General features: G+C 40.4%; 1 protein-coding gene across 2 annotated transcripts in view; it reads right to left on the bottom strand.

The window, feature by feature from the left end:
* Window positions 1-11,780, bottom strand: part of LOC119652244 (guanine nucleotide-binding protein subunit alpha homolog) — a 59,813-nt gene that overhangs the window by 1,767 nt on the left and 46,266 nt on the right. For both annotated transcript variants that reach the window (XM_038056219.1, XM_038056220.1), the window contains exons 4-5: window positions 5,507-5,638; window positions 5,224-5,363 (exon numbers count right to left, since the gene is read on the bottom strand). In XM_038056219.1, coding sequence (XP_037912147.1) covers window positions 5,224-5,363; window positions 5,507-5,638 — 272 coding nt within the window. The remainder of the gene's footprint in view (window positions 1-5,223; window positions 5,364-5,506; window positions 5,639-11,780) is intronic.

Here is an 11,780-nt window from a genome sequence, read left to right as displayed (position 1 = left end):
TCGCCGAGGTCCACTAATTTGATATCCCTAAAAGCTGCCTGGCGTTCTAACCTACGTCATCGCTCCATCTCAGGCAGGGTCTGCTTCTTCTCCTTTTTCTACCATAGATATTACCCTTATAGGCTTTCCGGGCTAGATCATCCTCTTCTATACGGATTAGGTCACCTGTCCATCGTCACTTGTTGAGCCGGATTTCATTCACAACCAGACGGTCGTGGTATCGCTCACAGATGTCGTCGTTAAGTACGCTACAGAATTGCCCATCCTCATGTAGGGGGCCAAAAATTCTTCGGCTGATAGGATTGACCCGAGATATTTAAATAGACATTAACAGTAATATGCCAGTTTCATGGGGATTGATCATCAAAAATTCAGTTTTATTCAAATTCAATCTGAGATCATGATGCATGAGGCAATTTAGTAAATGATGAGATTGAAAGTTAGTTGTGCCAAACATCTGATGCTTTTACAAGACTAACATCCTTCATTCACATTTTCCATCATATTTAGCATATTTTGCCATTATTATTTACATTATGTAGTAGAGACGCGACGGTTTTCGGCTCAATTCTTTTTTGCCTGAAACTACCTATGGCGGTTGAGGAGTAAGTTCCTTTCTTGCAATTATTGCTTTCCGAATGTGTGAACCAATACGTTGTGAAGGTAAGGAAGTATTTTTTTTTCATTCGCCATATATCTCCTCTTGTCTTCTGCAAGACAGTCGATAAGAACAATGTCATGCGCATCCCAAACCAAACGCTAACCGCTTATTACACTCAGGCATGTAGCGTCCTTCATAATAGATCTACACAAAAAACTTCTTTGCATTGCTCCTAAAACACTTTGATCAGCGCTCGGAATCTACAAACACGCTGCTGTTTTTGTTCACTATTAATGAGCACGTCACGTTTTCCATATGCTCAAACAACCAAAATATCGGCGAGTTGGATGTCCCGCCAACTGAAGACGACGAACAAATGCCATTACTAACCATGGGAGAAACAGTCCTTAAAATCTATCGACTCAAAATCATAAGTCGCATGAGCCTAGGGAATTACATCCGAATTGGTTAAATATGAAAGCGACCAACTATACCAAACGGTTCATTAACTAATGCTCAAGATCTGGGACATCGGATCAATGTCTGATGACTGGCAACGCGGCATTATGTGTCCCATACAGAAAAAGGGGGGTATCACCCAATACAGCAATTATAGAGGTATCACGTTGCTGAGGAACGTCTATAAGATATTCTCCGCTATCTTGCTAGGCCGAATAGCCCCATACGCCCAGCACATCATTGGCCCATACCAAAGAGGCTTGGTTGAATATCATCTACAAGATATTCCCCACTATTTTGTTAAGCCAGATATCCACATACATCCAGAACATCATCGACCCATACCAAGGAGGCTTTACTCCAGGCAAATCAGCAACATATCAGATTTTCTTTCTGCAGCAAGATATGGAAAAACTCTTGCAAGATCATCAGTTGTACTTTTTTTCATCAACTTCAAGGCTACCAAGGCAAAACTGTGGACGACCCTGGAGAATTTGGTGCCCCGACAAAATTGTTAAGACTGACTAGGCTGACACTGAACAACGTGTGAGGCGAGTTGGAAAAAATGATCATCGTTGCTGATGCAAATGTGAGAGGCACCATTCTCTTCATGTCCACCCAACTACTAGCCTATGTTGACGATATTGACATTAGGAGAAGAACAATCTCGGATGTACAGTCTACCTGCATCCAAATCGAGCAGATGGTGCGGGATCTTGAGCTACACATTAATGAAGACAAGACGAGGTACGGCAACGGCAGCACCAAAACCCAAAGAAACAACCACACCAAATGGCACTGGTCAAATGAGAAGAATAAAGATAAAGAGACTGCAACTCTGAGACTGTTGATAATTTCTCCTATTTAGGGTCGGAAATCACAACAGAGCCTATTTCAGCTTGAAAACACTGTTTCACGCGAAACGTCTCACCATTGGGTCTAATCGTTTACTCTATAAACAATGATCTTGTCAGTTTTCATGTATTCCTTGTAGACCTGGTTTTTTAGCATTGAATTGATCAATTCTCGGCCCAAAATCGGGATGTCTGGAGTTCCTTATTCAGGCTCGGACGATCCTACCTACTTAAAAACTAAAGGGGCGCTGGTGGTGGTGCCCGGTGGTAGGATAGTGGGAGAATCCGTCAAGAACTCCCCGCAACATCGAGCATGTATGCAAAATGGTGTACTTCTGCATGGTTTGAACTAGACTGTCTGAGAGTCTCAGGAAATCAAGGGAAGCCGTGAGGGATTTAGATACAATACCTGTAGCTAATAATATTATGGGGACCACAACCATCCGCTCAAGACGCCAAATTTCTTTGATTTCCCGAGCCAGTGGCTCATAATTCACCTTCTTCTCCACGTATTTCCAACATCCATAATGTACGCGGAGCGACCCGTATTGTCAACTACCAGTACGTCAGGCTTGTTGTGCGGTATGTGGTGATCAGTTAGAACTTGCCGGTCCTAATGCATGCTATAAGCAAAACTATCAAGTACTGTTTGCGTCTCATATCGGTAAACCGGACATGTTCCCGTGATCAGCCCATGCTTGTATGCAAGGTTTTGATGAATCCCCTTACATTCAACATTGTGCCTGGTGGTGTATTGCATCGGTGCAATCACAGTGCAGCCAGAAATGAGATGATCCAACGTCTCTAACGCCGAACCACACATTCTGCACTGGTCGTTCTTCACCCGTTCTTTCATGATGTGCTCGGGTGGCGATCACGCCGTCCTGAATGGCACACATGAATCCCTCCGTCTCAGCAAAGAGCTCCCTAGCACTCAGCCATCTGTTCGACAAATGGCTGCCAAAGACAATTCATTCATCGATCCGCTCTTGGTCCGACTTCACCCCACTCAGAGGATTGAAAGAGCGATCCTTCAAGTTAAGTGGAGTCAGCCCACACTCTGCCTTACAGACTGCCGCATGCAAGGGACTCGCCTGTTCTTTGCTGTAAAAATAAGCGCGCAGCAAGTCGACTTGACGATGATGTTGTACCGCCACGTCAACCACGCCTCTACGTCCGATGTCACGAGGCAGGTTCATCCGCACCGCGGCAAAGTTTGGATGATGCATTCGGAATTTGGACATAGTAGTCCGTATCCGCCGCTGGATGTTTTCCAGGTCTATTTTCGTCCACTGCAATATTTCGAATGCATAAGCTAGTGAAGGGATAGCGAATATATTCAATGCGCTTATTTTAATCTTCCCCGAGAGATATGATTTCAGCACCAGCTTCACACGTCGCAGAGCATCCTTCAGATCACCAACTCGAGCATGAGTTAATAATTAGGGTAATTAGATTAAAAATTTAATATATATTTAGGTTAAGAGCATTTCTTAGTTCATTCTGCTTAAGAAAGCAGTAAGTGGCTACCAGAATACGATTCATTGATTATAAGGAAGTTGGATTATTATTAACTTTTAAACTTTAAACTTCAGCCGCAACGCCAATTTTTCATTAAAGAATTTGTTGTTTTTGAAAGTGGTTTTATAGTTATAAAACGGAAGAATTTCGGATATTTATTGCTTTCGCGTTAAATTATCCATAATATTTTATGTAGTAGTGCTTATAAGGGTTTTAGAAGGTTCTCCTTTAGGAACAAAAAATTCATTTTAGTTTAAATGGCAACGACAGAATAAATCAGAGGTGGTCCTATAGTTATGGAACGCACCTTATATATATTTTGTGTTCAATTTAAGAGGGCTTCCCATACATGTGAATGGAGGGTGCAACATTTTTTTCACAGAATTTGGCCACATGGGGTATCAAATGAAAGGGCTCAATTAGTTCTTTTCGAAACTGGACCCATATTTGATCTAAGATGAAACGTATTGGAGTGAGGGCTCAAAATATGACCCCCCAAGAAGTGTAAGAGGTCTCGTCCTCAGAACCTATCCACCCAAAAAATCTAGGCCTCAAAATACATCCCGTTCCGATATCTGCATGGATAATAATAATACTATATTAGCATATTTTGAAATTTAGCCGGAAACCCCCTTAATTTCATGCTAGGACTACAAACTTTTGCATTTGTATAAAGGACGATATAAGGTACGATTTGGTCAAGGTTGAAGAAAATCCAACTATTATTAACAAAGTTATAGAAGGTGGAACTCTTACATTTTGTGTGAATATCGTGCATTCTAAAACGTGTATGACGTCATCATAACATATCAATTCGTCATTACCACATCAAAGTGAGCTCACGTGAATGGGGCAAACATTTCGTTTTAGTTTTTTAATTATCTATATGCCAATATCAATTACGCCAGACAGTCACCAAGAGCGTTATGCATGGACCGGAAGAGATGGTAATCCATTGGTGCCAGGTCCGGACTATACGTTGGGTGCGATAGGACATCCCATCCGAGCACCCGTAGCTTCTGGCGGGTCATCAAAGATGTGTGAGGCCGAGCGCTATCGTGGTGGAACACAACACCATTCCTATTGACCAATTTTGGCCGCCTCTGGCCAATCGCCTGCTTCAAACGGTCGAGATGCTGACAATAGAGGACCGAATTGAAGGCCTGGCCGTAGTTACTAGTGGATGATTCCCTACTAATCTCACCAAACACACAGCAACAGCTTCCTGGCCGTCAATCCGGCGATAGTTTGGGCCGGCTTTTTCGATCACGATCTTTTTCGCTTGAGGTTATCGTGCGTGATCCACTTTTCATCACCAGTTACCATCCGCTTCAAAAATGGATCGAATTCATTCCGTTTCAGCAGTGCATCGCAGGCATTGATTCGGTCACCGTTTGAAAAAATATGAAGTAATATTTTGGGTTTTTAGCCATATACGAATGGAAAAATGTGCATAGTAAGGTCCTCACATAAGATGAACACAAAACCTTTATACCCGAAGCGCTAACTTGCGGTATTTCGACCTGTTACTCCTATTAATGATTCTATAGGAAATCCTACCATTTTATCTGTTTTGCATTACATGGCAAGTAAGCAGGAAATCTTTGGGCTCCCGTGACATAAGCGCATTCAACTCACATTTGAAGTTTGAATTAGTATATCAATTTGTTTCCTTCAACTACGGCGGTAAAACACGTTAATTCATTCGTAATCATTTGAAATTTGTTTATTTTTAAACAATGTTTGCAGAACCACTTCAACAATAATTTCACTACTTGCCAATCTTACCTGTCCTCAGCTAGAACTTGATCAAATTCCGATGTAGAGACTAAAAATAATATCGATGTTACTGAACAATCAAAACATTTTGTCCATTTCTGTCGTTGCGTTCTTTGTCCACCGACATCGATGAATACGAAAGGAATGTTCTGAAAAATTAAAAAGAGAAAAATAATCAATGCATAAATGCTAATAAGTCCAGTGAATAATTAAAAGTATTTTAACGTGCAGACAATGAATGCTACAACGCAATAATCATTATTCGGAGTCTGCGCGAAGTGAATATACAAACCTGGATTTTTATTGTAAATTCATATGCGCCTTTGGTTGCTTTACGACAATGTAAAATATCTTTCTGTGTTGGTACAAAATCAAGTCGTGCTATTCGATCTAAATCATCGAAAAAATAACTGACAGAATCACTCTGAAATAAATAAGGAAAAGGTTAGTTAGGCAGTATGAGAATTTTCTAGGTTTTTTGGCGTTAAGGTGTTGTGAATCATAAAAAACTAAATTCAGTCTCTGTGGGGGTAAATAGGGAAGGGTTGAAGTTAGACGTTACAGAAATGGACAACTAAAAAACTGCAAAAGCCAATTATATGTACTAAGTGGCATGTAAAAACCTTATTCTATTCAGTATTATAATTGATTAAGCAATATAGAAAATTCCATAGTGACATGTGGGCGTTACAAAATACTTGTGATCCTTATTGTGTATTCTCCGTAAATGCTGACTATACAACTATAAATTCTTCTAACTAGTCAACTCTAGAAATTTTATTAAATGTAATTATTGCTAATATTAAAGCTTAAGTAGATCCGCACATCTCTTGGCCTTTCATCTGGGTCTCATTCATTCACTTAACACTGCCGGATGTATATCATTTACTTTTGCTTGTTTTTCTTTTTTTCGCAAAAAGAAATATTTCTGCCTAACCGCCACTCTCTGATTCTTAGGCACAAGTATAAGTCAGCAAACGTTCATTCTCCAGGGCTACTGCTCAAGTGAAGTTTAGTTGAAAAATCCAAGAGAATGATTCATGAATTTTGTCGAAAAAGACGCAATGAACGTATACACATTTATGTTTCTTCTTTAGTCTTAACACATCTCCACGAGTGAAAATAAATATTAAAGTAATTTTTCCCTGCTCCAGCGAAAACAAATGGCTATTGGAAATGTGAGAGCTTTAGCAGAAACGCATTTTTAGATGGAGGTAATGAAAAAGAAATGTCGGGTAATGATTTCACCTGTGCAGTTAGTGATTTTCTTGTTTATCCTTTCAATTTGCGTCACTGAATCAATTAAGAGAACGGTCTTCGGCACCGATTAGCTCAACGTGCACAATGCAGAGGATATTTTCCTTGTTGATTGAAAAAGTATATGAACAACTTCCAGAGTCAATTAGGCATTTTAAATCGAGTTACCACTCCCAGTATAATTTTAGATTCGTGGTTTGAGCTGGTTGCATCACATTGGGGACTGTATTTCTCTAATTCTATGATTCAGTCCAATAAGTTTCGCTTCAATACATGCTGTTTTTCTTGGTAAGTTTCTTCCCGCAAACAACCTGCAATAGCTCGCCAATTTCATAGTTGGAATTTACAAATATCATAAAAATACTTCCATCCACGATATCCGAATGGCAACTCAAAACTTGTTTATGATCCGCATCTTTTTAGTCGGAATAGTGAAAAAACAGCTTGGCAAAGCTATTATTAGCTCTTTTTTCCTGTATCACTTGTGCATGAACAAATAATTCTCCTAGAGTTGGAAAGTGTTTTTCTAGGGAAAGCCTTCCAGTATCTGCGAGGAAAAACAGTTGACACAGGTCTGCAGACATATAAACGGGCCAATTACGTAGAGACCCGTATATGTCATTCTAATCAAATCCCACACAAAATACCAATTATAATTACATGCTGACTTATTTGTAAAATAATTCACCAGCATAAGCAACTCGTTCGAGATATATACTCGTATTAGTGCAAATTCCATACATTAGAGTCGTGCATAGTTTTGAGATAGATGATAGAGAGCAGATAGATATCAATGGAGGTCGACAAGTAGTAGTTATACAAGTCAATTTGCACGTCTTATAAAGTTATGATCAAAAGGAATGCCGTTTTGCTATATTGGAATTGATCTGCAATGCATTTTTCTGTTTCTTGTTTCCATTCATATTTTTTACTTTTATAATTTACTTATTAATAGATACAACGCATTTGGCAATTGGCGAGCAATTATTACTATGAAATTTGTGATAATTTCACTTTTACTTTCGGATTTATAAATGAAATATTGAGGGTAACTGTTGGAAAAACAACTCCGCGGTTGCATCATCTTAGGAGGAAGAAGGTGATTGAACTATAAAACAAAATCAAACCTGGCCGAAAATGACCTTGCACACAGGGATACAACGCGGTGTTACTCACTTTGGGGTCGTTTGTGTACTTCGGCTTTGACATTTCATAGCATTTCCCAGTCAGCACGGAGCATTACAAAAGGACGTGACGAACGAAAAATTTCACGATTAAAATGGTCTGTGAAAGTAATCCGAAATATTTGGTAATGAAAGGCTGCTTAGGAGCCAAGCTTTTCGCAAATACAATCGAGAAAGGAACTACACCAAAAAAAGCAAAACGGGGTTTATTTGTTACGCTGAACAGAATTCATTCGAATGATTTAAGATTATGATGAGAAATTGATGTTTCAAACACATCTCAAACAGCTTACCAGATCTTCAATCCGTTTAAGATATTTATTGGATTTACAGTTGGAAAAGACGATATACTTCTTGAGTTACCTGATTACCCTAAGTTTCTGAAATGAACTTATTGCGTAAACAATGCCTCGTTCAACAACGGTCTACATTCTTTTTAATCTGGCCATGGGAAAAATGATCCGTGATGCTGAAGTAAAGGCCTTATCGACTTCAAGTTCACCCAACTACTGGCATAAGCTGACGATATCGACATCAAGGCAAGAACAACCAGAGATGTGCAAACCACCTTCATCCAGATCGAGCAGGTGACATGAGATCTTTCCTGCACATTAATGCTGAGACTACGGCGCAAAACCAGGATGTCTGGAGTTCCTTATTCTTCTTTTTTTAAGGTTTTGTGTTTACACAAATTAAAATCGGTTTACTGTCTGTCTGTCTGTCCGTCACACGCATTTTTCTCGGAGACGGTTATAGCGATTGAGACCAAATTTGGTAGAAAGGTGGGAACTGTGAACGCTCACGCATACAGTGAATTACATCCTTTTACGTCGAATTTAAGGGGGGGGGGGAGGTCCCCATACATGCAAAAGAGGGGTGTAAAATTTTTTTTAATCAAATATAGTCATGTGGGGTATCAAATTAAAGGTCTCGTACTTTCCAAAGCCGATCTTAGTTTTGACATTCGTTGGAAGGGTGGGGAGCGCGGGGGGTTGAAAGTGGTCACTTCTTTAAGGGGGCCATTCTCAGAAACTACCAAACCGAAAAATCTGAAAAAAATCAGGAGGCTGCCACTATATGGTGCCTGGGCTCCGAAATACCTTCCATGCCGATATCTGTTTAAATAAAGTTAATAATAGTATATTACTATAATTTTTTGTAATTGGTTAGAAACCCCCCTTAAGTTCATCCTAGTTCCATGAAATTTTGCAGTGATATAGGCTATAATATAGAGCATGATCTTGCCAAGTTTGGTGGAAATCGCACTATTACTAACAAAGTTATAATACCTCAAATTTGTTGCTTCTTTGAAAATTGAAGACTATGAATGTCAATATCACCCGAAAGTGGATACTCTCACATAATATATGGATATATTACGTGCTATGTACTAAGAAATACACAAAACCTTTCGTACCTGAAGCGTTCAGCTTCCGGTTTCCCGATTTGTTTCAGCTTTATCCCGTTCACAGGCGGGGTCGGCTAGTCGTGATCGGTTTCGCCATTTGGCTCTATCAAATGTCTGATTTGGATGCAATCTCGTGGCTTTCAAATCCCCATCCAGCGTATCAAGCCACCGTTGTTTCGGTCTGCCTTTTGGTCGTTTACCATCGACTTCGATGTTCAGACCAATCTTGGCAAGTGAATTCTCGTTAGCGTAAATTGCGTGACCATACCATCGAAGACGCCTCTCTCGCAATTTTTCTACGATCGGTGAAACCCCATAACGATCGCGGATATCCTAATTTCGGATGTGATCAAAACGTGTCACGCCACTAGTCCGATGCGACACCTTCGTCTCCATTACCGCAAGACGCCGTTCATTGCCTTTTATAGTCGGCCAACACTCAGAACCATAGGGGGCGACAGAACGGACGACATTGCGGTAAATTTTAGATTTGCGACGTTCGTTGATACGTCGATCACAAAACACCAGTTGTGGAACGCCACCTCATTCAGGTTGCGTTAATTCTTGAAGCAATTCCATAACGCAGTTCTTCATCGGCTGATAACGTTGACCCGAAATTTTTAAATCGCTCAGTTCTGGGCAGATTATTCCATTTGTGGACAAGTTGCTCGAGATCATTTTTGCTATTAGATGCTAGGAAAACATTATCTGCATAAAGCAGTGTATAGGAGGCTGGAGTTCCTTATTAAGGGAGGCCTAGGCTGAATACCCAGAGAGCAGAGGCCACCTGCCTCATCAAAGCTAAGAAAAAAAGGATAATGCCATTTCTTGCGAGATATAAATTCGGATAGCCGAGTGGTTAGAGCACAAGGCTGTCGTACGGAAGTTTGCGGTTCAAATCTCACTGGTGGGATTTGTATCGTGATTTGACGTCGAATACCAGTCGACTCTGCTGTGAATGAGTACCTGAGTCAAATCAGGGTAATAATCCCGGACGAACCCAATGCTGATCACATTACCTCCTATAGGGTATTGTAATCCTGTAGTGTACACCGCAGAGACGTTCAATTGTTCAATTCGCCCAATGGGTTTCAGAACACATTCAAAATACTTCCTCCTCGTAAAAGATGATTAAAATAGATAGAAATTTATGCAAACTTCGAAATTGCTACCGTGGTTGCTATCAAAACATCTACAACGCCTCGGATCTCTCTACTACGACCCTTGCTATAAAAATGCCGCCGATATGGACTAAGTATTCTGGTCTAGCCGAAGTGACGCAACGCCTCAGCGGGGTAGTCCTCTGCCTCTTGCGGTATGTTAGTCGTGAAAATTTGCTGATAGTAAACCTGAATTCGATGTCGAACTACTGTTGACAACTATCTCAAGACGCGCTCTTATGACTTGCGAGCTGGTTTCTGACAAGATCTTGACTGTAAGATTCCAGTGAGCGTTATCAACGTACTGCCCAAGCATGCGATAGGGAGGCGTGGTCTTGGTGACAATAAAAACAACAGCAACGATTAACGGCAGACTTCTCATCCACAATGATGAGAAGTTGAAGACATGGAAGCAATATTTAATACGATTCCCATTTATATAACCTCTTACGGATGATATGGCAATCCATCGGACTGATCCTCCAAGCAGAAGCGAAACTGTCTTTGTCATCAACATGTTCCAGTTGAATGAAGTTGCCGGCCTTGACGCTCTCCATACAGTGCCTGCAGAATTCTTTCGGAATAAAGACCACTTTTCTCCGCTTGCATGTGCTTGCTATATATGCCAGAGATGTTCTCTCCCTTACCACCCTTAGAAGAGACTCTAAGATGATTTATAGGCTTCTCTGGAGTAGTGCTGTGAAGATGTCATCTACTTCCCCCTTGAGTTTTGAGACGCATGTGTACACTGCCCTTCTCATTCTCGGTAAATTTCCCATTTTCCTTCTTCAAACAGGCAGAAGATATTGCCTTGTCTTCCATTATAGCTTTGTATAGCCTGGTTCCTTCTGCGGTTGGTTCGATCTCTTCGTAGAATTCTCTGAAGCTGTTTCGTTTTGCTTCCCTGATCAAGTTACTATATGCAGTCTATGCATTTTTGTACCTTGGCCAGTCTCCTGTTTGTTTCGCTCGATTGGAGAGATTTCGTAACTCTGTTCACATTCTGACTAAGTTCCTAATCCAGCAGGGTGCATCCCTTGATGACTTAACTGTCTTAGCCGGACAGCTGGCCTCATATGCGGCAATGACGACTTTGTTGAAGTTTTCCCCCAGAGTTTCTAGTTTCAGTTCGCTCCGGATATTACCGCCCCTTTGTAGGTTGGCCATATAGTTGTTTAGGTGCGTCGCATAGGAATCCCACTCTGTTCTCTTCGGATTTCTTATTATTCTTTTTATCGTAAATGTGGCTAGCTACCAGTGTCAGTTTGAAAGAGAGCGAGAGAGATAATATGTACACAGTCCAAAAGCGAAAAAGTTTAAGCCTAATATAGAAGCATTTTTTTTTCATTTTTCATTCCCTTTCAGTCGATTGATTTTTTCCATAATTCTTTCTTTTTCTTCAGCCTTTGCCAAAGGTCAAGTTACTAGCTGATTTGTTAATGTTTGAAATTCATTTTCAACGAACGAAAATTTAATTTCGTCCTTTGCTTAAATTTTTCATAAAAAATTCTTTCCCGCTATACCAGTTCTTCCTATATCATTTTTCAAATTTCATTC

The sequence above is a fragment of the Hermetia illucens genome, chromosome 3, assembly GCF_905115235.1.
Source record: "Hermetia illucens chromosome 3, iHerIll2.2.curated.20191125, whole genome shotgun sequence".
Taxonomy (NCBI): domain Eukaryota; kingdom Metazoa; phylum Arthropoda; class Insecta; order Diptera; family Stratiomyidae; genus Hermetia; species Hermetia illucens.
Note: the sequence above shows the minus strand (reverse complement) of the source record. Positions and strands in the feature narration are given on the sequence as shown.